This window comes from Cottoperca gobio, chromosome 21 (genome assembly GCF_900634415.1).
Source record: "Cottoperca gobio chromosome 21, fCotGob3.1, whole genome shotgun sequence".
In the NCBI taxonomy this organism is placed as follows: domain Eukaryota; kingdom Metazoa; phylum Chordata; class Actinopteri; order Perciformes; family Bovichtidae; genus Cottoperca; species Cottoperca gobio.
In genome coordinates this window covers 11,681,432-11,701,752 of record NC_041375.1, presented here as the reverse complement: position 1 = coordinate 11,701,752, position 20,321 = coordinate 11,681,432, and the positions used below count along the sequence as shown (strand labels likewise).

Genomic DNA, 20,321 nt, shown 5'->3' with positions numbered 1-20,321 from the left:
GACAGACAGGCAGGCAGTCAGACAGACAGACAGACAGACAGACAGGCAGACAGACAGACAGGCAGACAGACAGACAGACAGGAAGGCAGACAGACAGACAGACAGACAGGCAGGCAGACAGACAGACAGACAGACAGACAGACAGACAGACAGGCAGGCAGGCAGGCAGGCAGACAGACAGACAGACAGACAGACAGGCAGACCAGCAGGTGTGTGCGGATACAACAGATGCTGTGTGAGAGACAGAAAGTCTTAATGGGACACTGCAGTCGCTCTCTTCACACTCCTGCTGTGCAAACGCACACTCCTGTTGGCGGTGCACCTTAATGCATAAATATGAACACACAAGCCTCATGCTGAAAAGTCACAGAGGAGAGGAAAGAAAAGACAGGAGGTCTGCCCTGGATGCGTGTCTGTGTCTATGTGTGTATGAGAATGTGCTTTCAGTGGCTTCACAGCTCCCCTGTGTGGTCAGCTGAGGTGTCACACACAGGAGGTGGCCACCCACGGGTGTCAAGTCGTGTTGGTAAAGAGAGCTGCTTGCTGTTTCTCTGCCTGACAGAGTCCAAATTTTGCATTTTATAATTATTTAAAGAAAGAAAAATGGAGACTCACTTAAGTATGCACAATTATACGCATGGCTTTCTTTTTCCTAATAAATGTTGAGGCACTTCAATGCTAAACTAAAATGTGTTCAGTCTGTGTTGGAGTGTCAGTACAATGCTTGTATCTCAACCTATGAACTGATTTATCACAGTTATTCTGGGTTTTCATGGATAATGCGCTAAGTCAATTAAATGTGCTTATCACCGAGTATAGCCTTGTATATGGACAAGCCTTGTAGACTGAACATTTATTCTTAGAAAGGACATTATTGGCATCCCATTACTGCTACATTAATATGTGTTTTTGACCGATGGAGGAGTGCATGAGAAGACACAACATTCTTGGTGAAAAAAAAGACAAAATAATTTGTAACATCTAACATCATTTTGTCAAACAGACAAAACCTTTTCCCTTATTATTCATATCATGATTTCAGCAGGAGATGAAAACTCCTGTAACAACAAGATTCATTTGACTTTTTTTTTTCTTCTTCTCTGTTTCTCTTTTTTCTGCATTTCTTTGATCTCACATTGTTGAGTTCATGTCGTGTTTGTTCCTCTTTGTTTATCCTTGTGCCCTTTGCTCTTTGTGTGAACCAGTTTGTAAGAAATCCTCTGTTCAAAGACAGAAATCTGATTTGATGAAGAAGAACACACAAAGAAAATCAGTCAAGGAAGCTACCTGTTTACCTTTACGTGTTCAGAAGACTGATGTTGCAACATCTTACTTTACCTTCATACATCTTACATGCAGAGCTTCTTCTTCTGTTGAACGATGGAGGGAAGCCCAGTTGTCTGCAGCACATTTAAGTTACATGTTTTCCCTTCTTATTTATTGGCATGTGCCATATTTGTGCCATATTTCTTGAATGCTTAAGAACAATCAGGTGATAGAGCATTAACATAAGGAACACGCTATGCAAAATCTTTTAGTAATGCATCGCTGAGCCATGTCCACATTAATGCAGCTTTATCACACTACACTGTTTTAAATTCACTATCTAACTGAAATATCCTCTTGGTTGTCAAACTACAAAATGATGTGTTATAGCCATTACCTGGTAAGAAAAAGGGTGAAATAAATAGACTGTTGTGCCAGACATGGCTGGATGCTTCACTTGGTCTGAGCAGGTTAAAAGAGAAGGCTCGAAGAGCACACAGTTTATTTATTGACAACTTTCTGTCTCAGCTCCCTCAGTTATAAAATATTGATAAATAGTCACTACAAGTTACTTGTAAACTATGGCTAACAATAATTCCTGGGCCATTAAGATATCCAATTACTATATTGGGGGGGGGGGGGGGGGGGAACAAGCTAAACAAACAAAAAACACCCAGAAAAATGAGTAAGCGGTAAAACTTGAGAGATGATGGTACATTTCAGTTTTTGCAACACTGGCCTTGTTACGTTTATCCACTCACAGTGCATTTTCAAATTGATCCACATTAGTGGGGACAGGACCAGGCGTTAAAACATCACAAAACATCACAAAAGTCTTTCTTTTTTCTTGTTATGCTGTACAAGCCCATGAAATAGTATTTAAATCATCATGTGAGATTAACAAAAGTCCTCTAAACCCAGACATCCTGATTACTTTAGTTGTATTAATATTATCTGTAAACAATAATAGGTGATCTCACATTGTGGTGTGAGTGCTGGGTTATATGCAACTAATAATTATATGTAACTAAAACATACTAACTGAACTGTGGGAATCACACCTGATTCACATATCAGCAGTTGAACACTGATCGACTAACTGCTATCAACCCCGTGAGTTTGTACACTCTTTTTATTTATTGTTTGTTGTATTTGTTCAGCTCTAAAGGAAAAAACATGACAGATGCACAATAATGTTACTTGGCAACAGAGAAACAATGAATCTCTGACCGGATAAATGAAACTCCAGATGGAGGTGACTTTGTTGTGTGTGTTGGGAAGGTTGACTGATTTACTAAGAGTCATTAACTCAAAGGGGGGGCGGGGGTATAATAAAGGTCACAGTTGACTGTGTGTGATGTGCAATTTTTTTACACACACACACACACACACACACACACACACACACACACACACACACACACACACACACACACACACACACACACACACACACTGTACTGTATTAATATGTGTGTGGTTTAGCCAGCTGTCTCTTAGTTAACACGTGACGGGAACCATTTTAAATGTTAATGACTGTGAACCCATAACCTTATGGAAATTAGATATGGTGACATGAAAAACCCACTCACACAAACACACAAACTTACCTCCAAGGTCGCAGATGATGTTGAAAGGCAAAAGGTCAAAGGCCGTGACCACGTCTTTACCACAGATGTTCCAAATGGAGTTCATTAACTGCATAAACTTCACCATCTCCTCATCAGACCTACACGCACACACACACACACACACACACACACACACACACACACACACACACACACACACACGCACGCACACAAAACAGTCACGTAAGTATAGCTTCTCTTTCATTTAAGGCTCTGTGTAAGCTGTCACCTAAGGTTCTACTTGCTTTGTGTCCACAATAAACACACATACACACACACAGTGTCGCCACGGGGAGAGACTGTGTGTGTGTGTGTGTGTGTGAGTGTGTGTGTGTGTGTGTGTGTGTGTGTGTGTGTGTGTGTGTGTGAGTGAGTGAGTGAGTGAGAACGAGAGACAGGGTGCAGCAGAATGAAAAAGCCTGTGGTGACTGCTGCTGCTCTGAGGAATCTCCACCTCATCACCCAGCACTCTACCCTGCCATAGGGCCACACACACACACACACACACACACACACACACACACACACACACACACACACACACACACACTGAGTAGCCTCTGTTCTGTAACACTAGAATTTCACTGCAGCAAAATGATCAGCCATCTACACAAGAACAACATCAGCTGACACACTGACCTCCAGAGGGACTTTGAAAGTGACTCATTGTTGCGGCTTCAGACTGATTTCATCGGATGTGAAAAGATGAAATGACTGTGAGGCCAAACAGCAGACTGTCAGCTTGAATTTGAGAACATTTTAGATGCAAGTTATTGGATGCCCCCCAACGATAACATCTACAGCCTTTTTTGTACATTTACATGCTCACAATCTCATGAGTGAAAAATGCTCAGCCTCGTTATCTCTGTCCTTATATTTAAATAGTTAAAACATCATCGTGGTTTTTTTATCTCTGCACAGACATGCTGTGTACTCCTCAACTTCCCTGCAGGTCTCTGTCATGTCTGTACTGACTGACTTACAGCTCATGGCTGCCTGATCGCGGCTGTGTGTTTTACAGCTGCCTTGATGCTTTAGCCTCTCCTTTAATATCAACAGTAGAAGAAAAGACTGACAAGTATCATTTGAAGCATGACTATGATTACTATATACTATAACTTTGACTATGTTTTCACCTCTACCAAAATGGAGATTATTATATAATTATTCATTTGTTTGATTTTTAAATGTGTTGTTGATGGAGAAACAACCAGGAACCTCTTGGAGGATGAAGAAAATAATGTATCTTAATTATAAATCGCTTTGTTTCTCTCTATTTGTGGATAAATATGACCTGTCATCGAAAGCTGGTGCCGTTTATGTGTCCTTTCTATCCATTCATCTCAGTGTCCTTGGCTCAGCTCGGTCTCATCCACTGTTCTTTTTCTTTTTTTAAAACACCACAGGAGGGTCAAAGCTAAACATTTTAAATGGCTTAAATGTCGAGGCAGGGGTTTTCCAAAGATGCAGTTTTATTTACTTTTGTCAATGCAGATCTTAGATAGTTTTTGTTGTTAATATAAAATGATGAACTAATAATTCATAACACTCTAGTACATCTTTTATCTGTTTCTATTACCATTTTTACTTGTTTTATTTCTCTGGTTTTTTATTGGATCTTTTATTCAGTATTTATTTTATATATATATAAATTAACTTATTTTTTATTTTATTTCTATTGTGTGTTGTTTTTAATGTCATACTGCGAAGCAATTTAAGCTGCATTTTATGTATGAAAAGTGTCATACAAATAAATAAATATTATTATTATTGATTATTATCATTAATAATTGTCAGAACAACATATTATGAAGATTAGAACAACACTGCGTGCATTTCACAGCATTAGGATAACCACTGACCTAAAGAATCCAATCATTGATGGGAGGGTCCATACTCATGTACTCATTGTCGTACTGTACAATATACTATAAAACATTACATTATATATCATGGTATATACTATGTTCCATGTATATAGTTTAAATGATATCAAAGACACTTAAGGAATTAATGTGATGACCATATCAAGTTAAGCATAACAATAACGTTGGTATCAAACCTCTTACTATGTTTGAAATACAGAAACATACGTATCAAATTACATGACAATTACATTCTGAAAGCATCAGATACATTTTCCTGGTTTGGACTCATGTGTAAAACTTCTTCCTGTACAATGTCTTGTATATTTCTGAAATCTCAAAAGCTCTCTTCACAGTCTTCACACCAAACCTTTCTTGCTTTCTTGAGTATGATAATTCAAGCTGCAGACAGGACTTGGCTGTAAAAATATTCAGGTGCAGCACATGGCTGGTTAAATGGCAATGAGTAAACAGGAGTCTGAGTCATCAGCCAGCTTTGAATCATCCTGCTCCTGATACAGCGCTCTAAGAACGCAGTGTATGACTTCAGCGCTTGTTTCCCCTTGCTAATTTAACCACAGTATTCACAGGGGAAATCAGCAGGGACAAACAACTGCTACTCCCAATTAAATCAATTGTGCGCAGGTGTTGAAGTTTTTCTTCTAGGGTATTTTCATTTTCAATCAATTAAAGCTGAATTGCAAATTCATCTGCACAAGGGTATATTACATTATGTGTGCACGGTTCATAATTTGAATATTCTCATTTTGCATGCATGTCTTTTTAATGAGGCAGTTTTTGTGATTTCATCCGCTGCTTTTCAAAAGGATACGAGAACAAAAATGAATCAAATACATAGATAATTCAACTTATGCACAAGCCCAATCAACCAGCATCATACATAACATAAATGGCCTGATAAAATCCAAAGAAAACAAAATGCATTCACCCGCAAAGAAATTTTAGATTTCACAGTTTTTATTTCTAGTTCTGCTGAAGGGATGCGTAGCTATTATATACATCTACACATTGGTGTTGGTATATTACATTTTATGGTTCATATGTATAACAATAATCTGTCCATCCTCCATTTGTGTGCATCCATTCCCCTTCCATCAAAGTAAAAGGTTGTACAAATCATGCCATGGGACGATGTTTTAGCATTGTGTTTTAATTTTGACGTACTCTGTTCCTCTGGGACTGGCAGTGTTCTACAGTACAGTGCCTCAGGCAGGACGATCAAACCCTATTAGCGAACAAAGTGTGAAACTTTGAGCGTGTGACCCCTGAAAACTGCTGACCAGCAGATCAGTGAAGCGTTAAAACCGTGGGCACTAGATACCATAAACACACAAGACCTCAAGGACAATGGCAGATATATTCTCTCTGTCTGCTCCAAGCTTCCTCACATCACTGCCCCTCCCTCTCTCTCTCTCTCTCTCTCTCTCTCTCTCTCTCTCTCTCTCTCTCTCTCTGTCTCTCTCTCTCTGTCTCTCTCTTTCCCTCAGACATACCCTGCCTCCTAATGAATCCCACCAGTCGTTTTTTTAAGAGAATGACAGACAGGCTTAAGATGGAGAGACAGGGGTGGAATGTAAATGAGCAAGAATGTGTGTTTCATCTGTGTGTGTGTGTGTGTGTGTGTGTGTGTGTGTGTGTGTGTGTGTGTGTGTGCGTGTGCGTGTGTGTGGTGTGTTCACCAGAAACACCTGCTTACCTGTAGAGAGCTTGAAACAGGTCGTTCGAGCTGACTCCAAAAGCCTTTTCATACTGGTTTCTTCCCTCTCTGGAATAAGGCAATAACAGAAATATTCATATATGACAACCACATACCGTATCTGTTCTATATGTTCTATATTTGCACACGCATAATTGCTACGCGAGTGTACAAAATGTGGGATCTAAGTATTGATTGTCTTGCTGCTTAAAATCTCCTTCAGCTGTATCTCATCTCCATAGATGACGTAGATGAAATATGTTGACATGAATTCACGATCATGTTCTGTCTATTTTAGGTAAATGAATATGTTTCTGTTGCACCACTCCCACACGGAGGAATTAATTTCGATGAAGGTGTTCTATCCTTTCGATAACATCTTTACTTCTATCTGTTTTCAGTGTTTCTCACACTCGTCAGCCACAGTGAAGAGAGCTGCTGGCTGTCCTCTTTCAGAAATAACAATGAGACTAAAATCTATCTAGAGACTCTGTTCAAACAGAAAAGGAGGACACGAATCCACATCCTGAGGATACAAATCAAACCTGCAGTTTCCACAGCCCCTCATGGCCCACCTGCGTATGATTTTACTCTTAGCTTGCTCAATTATAATTGAATAACATCCTACTTGTGCATTATTTACAATAAACAGTTCTGGCCCTCATTTATGTGTTTAGTGTTGCTTTAGTGTTGGTTTGACTCCCCCTGTAGCATTGTGTGTCCCTGAAGTTACATTTTGATCATTAACAGATTTTCTTATATAAAAAGAAATTCAAATTCTTACAGGTCATATTAAAGGAACCTGGATATGACAGCACAAGCTGCATGCCCCTGCACAGCAAGAGGGAGTAAGCTTTGAAAAGGAAATATAAATGCAGAACATTTGAAGGAAACACCTTCTTCTTTGAAATTGGTAAATATCTCCTGGGATATGAGGTTTGGGTGATAAACATCAATTTCTCAGACATCTTGTCTGACATAGTACTGAAACTAAATTCCTTGCAATCCAAACAAAATGTAAAAAATAAAGAAAAGCTGGCTCAGCCTCATATAAGGATGATTGTGATTGACATAAACACAGAACACTTTGGGTTGCACATAACCTTGTGCTCAGGAAACTTTTAAGCAAAACATTTTTAGTGGTAGCTCTGACCTGACAGCGTCAGTCAGGTAGTGCCAGCAGAGGTAGATGGTTCTGGAGCTGTACTGGATGGACTGGTAGAGGGATACCGGACTGGAGCGGGTCAGGTAGACACTGGCCTGCTCTGTGTTACTGTACAATACTGAAACCGGTAGAGGAAGAGAGACAGAGGAGGCGAATAAGAATTCATCACTGCAGGTGTTGAGACCAAGTTTGAGCGTTTATGTCTACATGAGAGACAGAGACAGACAGGGAGGTGTGCACGTAGGGGGAGCAGCCATTGGCAACTTAATGAGCATCTGATAATATGACTATAGAAGCCTTGAGAGGCAAGAGAGAGAAACAAAACAATCTGGTGATCCATTTTCTAAGTCTGATCTAAAAGTTCCTTCATTTGTTTTCATCTGTGGCCAGAATCGGCTGAAGTGCACAGCTAATCTATATATATATATATATATATATATATATATATATATATATATATATTAACTAGGACTAAAAGCATTCATGTTGTTGAGTCATTTTTACTGTCATGTCAAGGCTAGAAATGTATTTCAATCAAATCAATACATGTACCTTCATGACAAATGGACAAAAATGTAAATAACATTTTGGTAACTAAAAAGATTACTGTGAGTTTGCAATTTATTTTATATGTACATTTTATTTTAAATTCTTGTGAAATTCTATTTTAGTTTCATACATGTATATGCTTTTCAATCCTAAATTATCTAGCACTGTACCAAAACAATTATAATTATCAGTATAAATACAAGTTCTACTACTCAACATATTTAGAAGTTTTTTAGATTATTAATGAGTTATTCAATGTTTCCCAGGTGTGTGTGTGAGTGCTGACCTTGTCCATTGTCCTGGTGTGTGTTGAGGAGCTGCAGGCCAGTGCAGGCAGCCAGCAGTCTCTGTGTGCCATCCAGACTGGCTCCGATCTCCTGACTGATCTCCTCAGCAGACAGGGGGCGCTCTGCAGCCAGCAACACATCAAACACACCCAGCTCACAGGAGGAGAAAACCGTCTGAGTCAGAGAGAATGAGAGGAAACAGGGTGGAGTAGAGATCTGTCATAGAAGTAGAACTCTGCAGTACCAATTATCTCCTGAATTCACTGATTAAATAATCTGATCAGCGACATTCTGGCCACAATATTGTTACACTAATCAGGACAGCACTACAATGGTGCTTCAAAGTTATTTCAACAGAAAGACCAAAAGTATCCATTTGTCCAATTGTAGATCGTTTATTGTGATGCTTCATGCTTCATTACACTCTGCTGAGTAGTTCACTAGCATGCACAGTAAAGGATTACAAAGACACGTTAGCTGAACCTATAGAGGGTAACTGAAGTATTTCATCGATGTATTTGTGGACGAGAGTAATGTTTTCAATATTCTGCATGTCCTGCATATCTTACATTTGTGTCGCTTCCCTTTTACACCTGCTGGTGTATTCATTAAAGCTTCATCATCTATTATAGTGTAGATATCAGTAAATACAAAGTGCAATGAACTGGTGACAAGGCTTCACATTATTTTTTCTGAATAATATTAGTATTTTTCTGTTAACAGAATTAGGGCTGCAATGAATCATTTTTTGACTAATTCAATATTCCAGAGCTCAATCTTTAAAGTGTTTCTTTTGGTACAACCAAGTCTAATACCCAAAGATATTAAGTAACCAGCAAATACCACGATAGGAAATCAACTAATTGTTTTGGCTGTTTAAGAAACTATGTCCTTCTGGCTTTAAAATATTGGAATGCTACTAACCCTCAAGCTGAGTAGGGGAAACTCTATGTTAATAACTTTGAACTGAGTAAAGGTGTGCTCCATCCCTGTACATGACTCATAAAGGTGAGTGTGTATGCACTACATATGTATGTTACCTTGGAGATGAGGAATCCTTCCATATACTCCAGTATCTTCCTGGGATACGCGTCTGAAGCAGGTGTCCCCTCAGATGAACTCACCTCCTGACGCTCAGCCATGGCCACAGTTTGGACAGGACTCCCTGAAAAGACTCTGAATGTTGCGCTCTTCCAATCTCTCCTACGTGCAAGTGAACTTCCTCAAGAGTTCGTTGTGCTCCTGAGGCACTTCAGCAGGTGTGTGTATGAAGGGCAGTAAAGACAGAAGCAAACTAAAGCTACAGAAAGTGCCCACCCAGCAGGAGCAGTGAGAGCAGTAGTGGGCTAAGCTGATTACAGCCAGATAACCCAGATTAGAGCAGGGGCTCAGTCTGCAGTGGACAAAGAAATAACTATCTGGCAATACACTGCTGCCTTGTTCTTTATCGTTCACACTCATACACACTTGGATGGAGACTTTCACTCAGTGCTTTCTCATACCAGACCTGTTATCCACTGTTTTAATGACACCACAATGTGATCTGCTTCTGGAATACCAAACCTTGATGGGAAACTGTGTTTTCTGAAAGATATGCTCGTCATCTCTTCTCCATATGGCCTGATTGCGCCTACGCTGAGAGACTAATGGTAGCACTAGACCTAATGACTCAGACGGTCATGTCACATGCCTTGATGAGATTACACAGACACTAATCAGTTGGACTATTCATTATTCATCCACACAGCTCATTAACCCAGCGGTGTATGGACAGCACAGACACACAGCTGGAGTTGGGCAAGTTGTCCCCTTAACCTTCACACAAGCTTCTTTTAGGAAATAAGTTTGTATGGAGATAAGTTTCCAAAAACTGACAAGCATTTTTGACACAGATTTGAAATTGTGTTGATCACATTATTAAAGCAGAACATCAACATTTTTTTTAGTGTAAATTTTTATTTAAACAATGTGTATGCAAGACATTCCCCAGTAGATCATGATCATACAGTACACAGAACGAATGGGCTTTGCCGTAACAAGGAACAATGATGATGTAGCAGTTTCAACAAAACTATTGGACTCGACTTACTTCCCCAAAGCTGCAACATAGCAAAGAGCACAGTCTGTACAGTTACCATTAAGGCTCAAGAAATGTATCCAGCACTACATTGTAAAAATAAAAGTAGGAGTAACATCCTAATATCTAAATTGTACATGGTACCGTCGCTGGTTTGACTCGAATCCAAGAAGCTAGTTTCCTAAAACAATGATTAAACTGTGAAGCAGACTTGTAAAATAGTTTTTTAAGAATTTGGATGAGTCTCAAAGCAATAACTTGTATTCAAGTCCAATATTGAAATATGCCTTCATTACTTTAAACACTTCGCATTTTCAAACTTCTTCCAAACATTAAAAAGTATAAAATGAAACTAAAAGAAATCAATCTTTGTCAGCTCAAACTTTGTGACCATCAGAAATGTTGCCGCTCCGTTGAGCTAGACGACGAGTGTGTTGTTCTGAGCTGCTTATCATCAACACAGCCAATACTGAAGCAGTATTTCAAGAACATTTCTGGCAGCTAACACAATCAGTCAGTGTGCAGGTCAGTCTAAACATAGAGGTGCGTTTGCGGAAACTTCACATTTACAATGCAACAGCAGCCACGAGGTCTGAAAGTGTGTGTGAAACTTCCTGCTTCCAGCTGGTGCCACATCTAAATAACATACAATTTGTTCTCTGGACTTGACACTTTTTCTATAACTCAGTTATTCATGCATAAAGACAACTGGATTGCAACAAATGGAGGTTTGACTGTTGTCGATCTTCATGTGAGCCAATAATATTAGCCTTTAATTCGAACATTTATCCATCAATGTTCTCAACGTCCAATGAAATATCAATAATTATGAAGAGGATCACTGACTTTGAATCAAATTAAAATACCTTGTTATTTATTCCTGTTAAGAGTTTTAGTGTAGTCCAGTCTTTCACACGTCAAAACATATTCTAGAAACCAAATACAAAGTTTGGTGTTTTATGCCATGAAATTGTTAAATGTAAATGACAAATGAACTGATATCAGCAGCTTCAATCCAACAGTATGAAATGAAAAGGTAAAAAGCATTTCCCTAGAATCAACCGCAACAATTAACATGCCTTACATATACAGGGTACACTTACACATGTTGTTTCAGTTCATTCTCTGGAGTTCATTTGAATTTTATACAGGATTTATTTTTTCTATCTAAGATTTTATGTTTTTTTATTAAGCTTGTTGAACTTTAGGTGTGAACCCAGAATTGGGGGATATATTTTAATCAATAACTGATAATATCAATGAGACTAGCATCGTCTGAAGTGGCTCCTCTCTCTACTGTTGCTGTGTCTCTTGTATCTGTTATGGCTGGGACTCCTCCTGTCTATACTTTTGTTGCTGGTCCTAGAGCTGCCTCTGCTGTATCTACAGTGCCCGTGCTTGTGGCTCTTCCCTCTGCTGTAACTCCTCCCACTGCTGCTCCGGCTCCTGTCCCGGCTAGAGCTTGTGCTCCTGCTGCAATGGCTCTGACTGCGCCTCCTGCTGCCACGGTGACTGAGGCTCCTCCTATGGCGACTGGAGCTCCTCCTATGGTGGCTGGAGCTCCTTCTCCTCCTGCTGTGGGAGCGCTTCCTCCTACCTCGGCTGTGGGAGCTCCTCTCTTTGTGGGAGCGCTCCCGGCTCCTTGGTTGCTCCCTACTGTGCCTGCTCCTCACCACCTCGTCCCGCCTTCCTTCTCGGTCTTTCTTCCGGTCCTCCCCTCCTCTCCTTTCCTCTATCACTTTGTTTTTCCCCAAAACTTGTGAATGCCCACTAGATTTGGACACCTGCTTCTCTTTGCTCTCAACTGCCTTTACTCCGTACACCCGGCCCATGACCCCCAACGTCACATCATCGCCACCGGGATCAGAGGCCTCCTCGCTCGTTACAGGGCCGGCCTCGTCCTGTGTGCCCGGAGATCTTGTGGTTTTACCGCTGCTCTTCTTTAACATGTTGCAAAGCAGTCTCTCCCTTATCTCCTTCTCACGGCGCTGGAGCTCCATTGCTCGATCCTTCTCCACTTCCACCCTCCGGAGCTCCTCCTCCTGCTTGCGTCGGAGGGTCTCCAGCTGATAAAGACGAGCCAGTTCCTCCTTCTGTTGAGCCTGCTCCTGCCTTTCAAGCTCCTCCCGTTCGGCCCTCTCTTTCTCCTGCTCCTGCTGCTTCAGGGCCTGGAGAGGAGCAAGAAACAATGTAGGTACAGATAAGAGAAACAATTAAACTGAAAAGAAATCTGAAAAAATCCAAATTCAGGTCAGTCAGGACGAGACGCTGCTCTAAACTACTCTAGGCCACTGTGAAACTACATCACAGAGTGATGCAAGTCATTTCCTACAAAGCACACAAGCTCTTTATCAAGTAGCATTAAATTAATAAAAAAGGACTACTCTTGTAAAACAGCTCACCTCAACAATTCCCACACTTTATCTCATTTGTTTAATCGTACAAAAACATACTGTAGGTGTATTCTTGGCTGGGAGCAGTAGCTTCTTGGAGACTTGTCTTCATATTTAACAGAAAAATAGTAGTAATAGAGTTATATATTAATCTTATCAGCTTGATTTCGTCAGGATAGCAAGCCCCAGCATCAATAGTCCTCTTTGATGACAGACATGCCAAGTACTTGCACTTATTGTATTCTGTGCTGTTCAATATTTAAGAGGCCTACCGAGGCGTCAAACATTAAAGCTTAACTTACAGCGCTTTAACATTTGGTTCAAAGGTTAAGTCCAGTAACTGTAGTGTTGACCAGGGTATTACATATCATACGTGTAGAGTTTAACCTCAGTATTTGTATCAAAATCAAAAGTATCATGACATACCAGATGCATGCGTGTGTATATTGTGTATCTTTGTGTACATGTCGTACCTTGGATCTGGCCAGCAGCTCAGCAATGAGACGTATCGACTCCAGGTTGCGTTGAGCCAGCAGCAGCCTCCTCTCCTCCATGGCGATCTTCATCTGCAGCTTCTTCTGCTCCTCTTCCTGCTGTCGCCTCACCTTCTTCAGGTTCTTCTTCTCCTCTCTCTCCCGCAGCTTCTGCTCTCGCTTTCGTAACCTCTCTTCCTTCCTCCTCTCCTTCTCCTCCTCTTCATGCTCCTTCTGTGTCCTGAACAAAAAGATAAATTGTCCTCTGTGAACATCGGTTATCATTTTTACATTTTTTGCGATGAACTCTGGCCAAACAGCTCTGTGTAGCAATGCATTGTAACTTTTCCTCGGTGCGGCGAGGGCAAAATTAAATTAACCAAACACAACTTGTTACTTTGTTGTCAGACTCAATAATATACTGGAAATGTATTATTTCCCCCTTTCTTTCTATGAAAAAAAGGGTAATGCAGTAGTACAACACCATGCATTGGGGGTTACTGCCCTAAATTACAGAGCTATATGAATCTTCACTTCATACCTCTCCTCCTCCTTACGCCGCTCATCCTCTTCCTTCTCCCGTCGTTTCTGCTCCTCTCGCTGCCTCTCCAGCTCCTGTAACTTCAGCCTCTCCAGGCCCCTCCTCTTCAGAGCCAACTCACTCAGGTGCTTGCTTGTGTCAAAGGCCACCTGAGGAAAACACATACGCAGAGATTCAGACTTACAAAATGTTTCATGTTAAAATTGTACCAAGTACAACTGAATCTTCCTAAACTATTCCAGTGTTTGACTGTCTATGGTGCTTTATTGTAGTTTAAATAAAGCGGTTGTGTCTTTTTTGTATTGCACTGAGGTAATTTCAACAAAAGGTAATGTCCAGTAAAAACCAGACTCAACAGTCTTGTCAAAATGGAGAGTAAATTAATTTGATTAAGTCAGATCCAGCTCTCTGACATCTCTAACAAATGGTTGCTTAGGGAGGTTTAGGTTGTCCTGGCAGATCATTCCTTCCAGAGACGAACAGATGGTAACAAATGTTCACTACAACAGCTTGATATTGAAATCCACAATATATAGTTTGATAATGTAAAGAGTCATTACAGTGACTTGGTTAAAACGACTGATCATCAGGTGTTGTTATAAGAGAGTTAAATCCTTTCATGTTCCGGCAAAAGCTGGTGAGACTATAAGGTGACTTCTTTTGTTTGTTTATTTATATCATTTAAAGGACAGAACCAACTTATTTTTGTTCTTTTATTCCTCATTATTTAATAGACCCTCCTTTGCTTCTTTTACCCTAATTTAGATTTCACAGTGAAGCTTTATTCTGTGGATTAAGAGACCTGGCTCTCCCCTACCCTCATTACTTTGGACATTATGATGAGGCAGCTTTAATTCTCATTCCACTAAAAGGTCTTAAAGCGGCTGTGTGTCCTTGAATAACATAAACTAATTGCTGAAATCTGCCTATCTGCAATATCATTACAGGAGTTACAATTCACTTAGCGTCTCACATGCAAAACAGAGGAATGCAAATATCTGACATTTTAAAAATAGCAATGCTACTTCACAATCAAAGTTCACATTGTTCATGTTACAAATTAATCTCCCATTACAATGTGCGTTTGGAAGTTTGATTGGCCAACACACTCCCTTGTCATTTTCACTATTTGGCTTATTGAGAAAAAGAAGTGTCTTCATAGGTTACATCTGAATCATGAGCTAAACTCAAGTTCTCTCAACACTTCGCCTGTTGGTAAGTTTGCACTTATCAATTTCAGGAATTTAAAATAAAAAAAACTCAATCAAGCTTAATCATGTAGGCCAGGTCATGAAGCTCAGAAACGGAAAGCTTTTAGGAAATGGGTTATTAACTGACCCGAAACTGCCTACGTTTTGGGAGGAAATGTAAGGTTCAGTCGAATAATTGGGAAAATAAATAATCATCCCTTACTGTGTTGTGTTCTAGTACAGTACTTTCCAAACATGAGAACCTGCAGTACCTTAATGTTGCAGGCCACTGCCTTTCCATCGTCTCCTTTCAGCATCAGCTTCATGCTGCGCAGAGTGTCCATCGCCTTGGTGAAGCCGCAGTACTCCTGGTACTGGACGTAAGCGTCAAAGTTCAGATGACCCCCGAAGCTGAATGTGTTGAAGTTCTTGTCCAGCATCTCCTCCCTATAAGGGTCCAGCATGGGGATGTCAACATTTCGCACCTACAATCAAAAAGGGGGCATATTGACAAAATATAGGTTATTTTTGGCTCAAATTCTTAATATTGATGATGCAACAATATAATTGACATGACTTTTTTTTCCTTCCAAATATTAAAGTGTTATCAATCAAATATGTTCAGAAAATTCCATCACTTACATAAAATACATTGGAACACAGTTATGTGTTTGAATTATAATGTATGTTTTGAATTATATTGTATGTTTTGAATTAATGTATGTTTTTGAATTATAATGTATGTTTTTGAATTATAATGTATGTTTTGAATTATAATGTATGTTTTGAATTATAATGTATGTTTTGAATTATAATGTATGTTTTTGAATTATAATGTATGTTTTTGAATTATATTGTATGTTTTGAATTATAATGTATGTTTTTGAATTATAATGTATGTTTTTGAATTATATTGTATGTTTTGAATTATAATGTATGTTTTTGAATTATAATGTATGTTTTTGAATTATAATGTATGTTTTGAATTATATTGTATGTTTTGAATTATAATGTATGTTTTGAATTATAATGTATGTTTTGAATTATAATGTATGTTTTTGAATTATAATGTATGTTTTGAATTATAATGTATGTTTTTGAATTATAATGTATGTTTTGAATTATAATGTATGTTTTTGAATTATAATGTATGTTTTTGAATTATATTGTATGTTTTGAATTATAATGTATGTTTTGAATTATAATGTATGTTTTTGAATTATATTGTATGTTTTGAATTATAATGTATGTTTTTGAATTATAATGTATGTTTTTGAATTATAATGTATGTTTTGAATTCTATTGTATGTTTTTGAATTATAATGTATGAATAAAACAAAGCTTATTAACTTCAACTTATTACGAATGTCAATACATACAGAATAAAACGATGAGGGGGACTACAGTTCTACACAGCGGTTCCTTTCCGGAGTAGTGTTGGAGATAGATTAACCAGATAAAGTGTAAGAGGAGACATAGCAGTCCCAGTTCCTTCCAGCCTTAGCGACTCTATCCTTTCCCTTGCAAATAAAAATAAACTTGGCTAAAAAGCAACCACACTTGTTATCATACCATATCTGCTCTTGTTTGCATGGCTTTCTGTTTGTCAGATTGCCTTCTGTAATGTAATGTGATTTTATATCGTCATGTTTTAACTGTTTGTGCTGATTAACATTGTTTAGTACAGGGGTGCCCAAAAGGTCGATCGCGAGTGTAGTGCGGGTAGATTGGGCACCGTTAAAAAAGATATACATATATATTCCCCCAACGGAACCCCGCACCCCCAGAAATTCAAGTTTTGTTTTATTCTTGCCTTGCGCATTCACCACTGTTTCGCTCCCGCACACACACCTAAAGTCAGAGACAGAGCGGAGGAAAGGAGAGGAGTGGAGTGGACTACGCACCAGCTACGTTATTTCTTATTATTATTTCTATATCAGGCCGAGGGACCCCAGTTTTGGCCAACACTGACACACTTACAGTGATGTTGATCAATGTGCATTGTCCCTGAGAATAAATAAATATGCAACAGTAAGGATCAATGATCCAAAAGAACATAGTAATTACAAAGTGTGTACAGGTTTACTATGATACCAACCTTGTCTAGGCTAAATGGATAGGCCCAGAAATAAAGGATAGGGCCTTATAAAGGTTGTTCCTGTGGTGTATCGCTAACACGGAGGCTGCCCCGTCATCAAACTTTTCATATGGATTGCTCTTTGTTTTGTGTCTACACTATATGTCTGGTTTTGTTTGTCTGTTCTCCCTCTCATTGTTTTTGCTGTTTTTATCTCCTATATTTTGTAAGGTGTCCTTGGGTGTCTTGAAAGGCGCCTCCAAATAAAATGTATTATTATTATTATTATTATTATTCTGCATGGTATGTTATGTTTGTAGCTAAGGCCCCATTAAAATAGTTGTGTCTTAAAGCTTAGTGGGACATAGGCAGGGACATTTCAAACTAACAAATAACATAATGTAAATTCTGTGTTCAGGTTCATTTCCTGTTAAACAACCACAAACATGTCCCACCTTGCCAAATGTCTGGAAGACCGCAGTGAGGACCTCTTCAGAGGGCCGGTCTGGGTACGGGCTGTCCTTCAGGCTAAACCAGCGGCAAGGAAGTCCCTCCATGTGGATGGTGTCAGGCCTCTCTCCCGGCAGAGTCTCATTCATGTCCTTGGCGTCGCGGAAGAAGGAGTCCCAGTCGTGACGTGTAGGGAAGTCCACTTTGTTCTCCACCGCACGAACCTGAGGTTTGAGAGGGAGTGAAGGGTCAATATACATTCAGTTGCTGGTTTATTAGGAACACTTAGATAACACTGATAGAGTCCAATAAAGCAGCCCTGCAATGAATAATGTTTTTGTTGAAACGGTTTTAGAGAGGCATAGATTAAACTTTATGATCATTTTGGAGGTCGTAGTTTGTGGTGCAGTTTAATTCCATTGCATTATACTGAGAGGTGTTTCTAATATTTAGACATTGATATAAATAAGGTGAAAACATATTAGAAACATCTGCCAATAAAACACAATGAAACTCAAATGCTCCACAAACTACAGCCTTAAAAAACAAACAAAGAAGTAACAGGTAGAGTTGCTGCAATCAACATCATAACCAATAAGGTTTCACCATGAGATTTGTGGTCCACTATAATGTCAGCCTTACCTTCAGTACATCAGTAAATCCACTAAGTTTGATGCTCTTCGCATCCAAGCGGGACAGCAGGCTCTTGACCACCGTCCTGTTTTCCACCTCCCCCTCAAAGCGGATGAAGTCCATGGTGCTCTTGGAGATTCGCAGGGCTGAAAACTGCTCTGGAGCTACCATGGCCTTTATCCTCTCCATTACCTCCCAGTTGGAGATGCTCTTGCCTGGCAGCTTGAGCTGGGGCAGAGCAACACTGACTGTCATTTTGGCAATGGGCTTGAGGTACAGGTTGTACTCAGAGGAGAGGCACACTGCCTCTGTAGTATCATGGACAATGGTGGTCATTGTAGCAGACATGAGGAAAAGCTGCAGGAAGGTTAGAGAGACAGTGAATATTGTTAGCACATGTTAGCTGTTCTTGAAAAACCCTGAATTACTGAACTATTTTAGTGCGTTCACGTTGCAAACGAAATCAACCGAAACAGTGATTTACAAATGGAAAGTTATGGTTCACACTGCCAGTTGCTAACATTAGACTACTGGAGAGATGTTCATCAGAAAACACAGGTATGTTTATATTTGAAACACGTCAAAATCTTAAAGCCACGCTTAAATGTCAAGCTAAGCGTTTGATTCGCGGGTTATTTCTTTTTATAACAGGTCAACCTCTTATAAAAAAGGTAGAGAGCGATTGCAAGGTTCGTTTATGTCACTTATCTTCAGCTCTTTGTCTCATCTAACGGTCAACTTTCAAACACTGAACGTAACTAGCGTTATCGTTGTTACGTTAACTTACATTAGTTAGCTAGGTTAGTTACTAACACATCTAGGAATGTTAGCTCATTAAGCTTGTTTTTGTTTCTTTACATGTAGGTTAACCCACTGTGAACGCGACTAAACTATATCAAACGTTGGTTGTATGATGACCATGTAAACGCTGTTAGCTAACTGTAGCTAGCTTTAAGCTAGATCCCGAAGGCTGTAATGAAACAAAATGCCTAGCTAGCTAACGTTGATGTAGTTCATAGTCCATGTCGGACACACAGTTAGCTTTTAGCAACGTGCACATTGTATTGGTTAATAAAAACAATAAAAAACATTAGTGTTATTTCCAGGTAACGTCAGTTGCAGGCTAGTTAGCTTGAAGTGTTCAGTAACTCTATATCTCTAAATTACCTTTTTAACAACGCCCGGGTGCGTCAGTTATCACAGTAGATTTCACCGACACCCGCCTATCATCAGTTAGCCTCCTGGCTAAACTAAAACAACAAACTAACTGTAACGTTACTGATTTAGTAATGTAAGTTGTGAATGTTCTAAAATTCATCCATAGAAAAATCATAGAAAATCCAAACTACATGCCACTTCCGCATGCAGTAAACTTTGACCTTAAAAGAAAACAACGTGTCGCAGCACCATGGTGGCGTCATTTCAGAACAGTGACACCATGTGGAACATGTGTATAGGAAAAAGTATGGAAATAGGAATATGTCGAAACAAATCGAGTATCGATATCATGAATTTCTGCTGCATCCAATTAGTTTTTATAGTTATATAATAAATTAAATTGAGATTATCTGTGTGTATGGCGTGTAATCAATAATTTGCAATTTACAACATTCATATTCAATGGGTAACAATTGATTGCAGTACTTGAATATGAATGTTGTAAATTGCAAATTATTGATTTGTGATATTGGGCTGTAGGCCTATAGCCTAAGTAAAATTAACTTAACTTGAAATATGTATAACAAGTATTTCGTATTCATAATTAATTTACATAACTTTGTAGAATCTTTTTTCAATTCTGATGATAAGCACCAAAAGTCACAATACATGTACTTCAATGTTGTGCAGTAAACCAATTGATCATGACAATCTCTGAGAAGGATGAATACCTATTATAGGATCTGTATGTCACAAGATTAACAGAACATCCACCAGACAGTGCACATTTGCTGATAAGTTAATGGCTAGTTTGCACTGTTAGTCACTAGTTAGGAGTTGTATGAATGA

At 39.2% G+C, this 20,321-nt stretch overlaps 2 protein-coding genes across 2 annotated transcripts in view; both read right to left on the bottom strand.

Annotated features, from left to right (window-relative positions):
* Positions 1 to 9,622, bottom strand: part of asmt (acetylserotonin O-methyltransferase) — a 17,735-nt gene extending 8,113 nt beyond the window's left edge. Inside the window, exons 1-5 of the mRNA XM_029459426.1 lie at positions 9,521 to 9,622; positions 8,480 to 8,654; positions 7,633 to 7,762; positions 6,480 to 6,548; positions 2,877 to 2,995 (exon numbers count right to left, since the gene is read on the bottom strand). Coding sequence (XP_029315286.1) covers positions 2,877 to 2,995; positions 6,480 to 6,548; positions 7,633 to 7,762; positions 8,480 to 8,654; positions 9,521 to 9,622 — 595 coding nt within the window. The remainder of the gene's footprint in view (positions 1 to 2,876; positions 2,996 to 6,479; positions 6,549 to 7,632; positions 7,763 to 8,479; positions 8,655 to 9,520) is intronic.
* An 800-nt stretch (positions 9,623 to 10,422) lies between these two features.
* On the bottom strand, positions 10,423 to 19,704 carry akap17a (A kinase (PRKA) anchor protein 17A). The gene is made up of 7 exons (XM_029459781.1): positions 19,482 to 19,704; positions 18,324 to 18,671; positions 17,687 to 17,905; positions 15,427 to 15,639; positions 13,965 to 14,113; positions 13,424 to 13,664; positions 10,423 to 12,725 (listed from the first exon to the last, which is right to left on the bottom strand). The coding sequence occupies exons 2-7, from the start codon at positions 18,660 to 18,662 to the stop codon at positions 11,823 to 11,825; spliced, it is 2,064 nt and encodes a 687-aa protein (XP_029315641.1). The 5' UTR covers positions 18,663 to 18,671; positions 19,482 to 19,704; the 3' UTR covers positions 10,423 to 11,822.
* Positions 19,705 to 20,321: the final 617 nt, after the last annotated feature.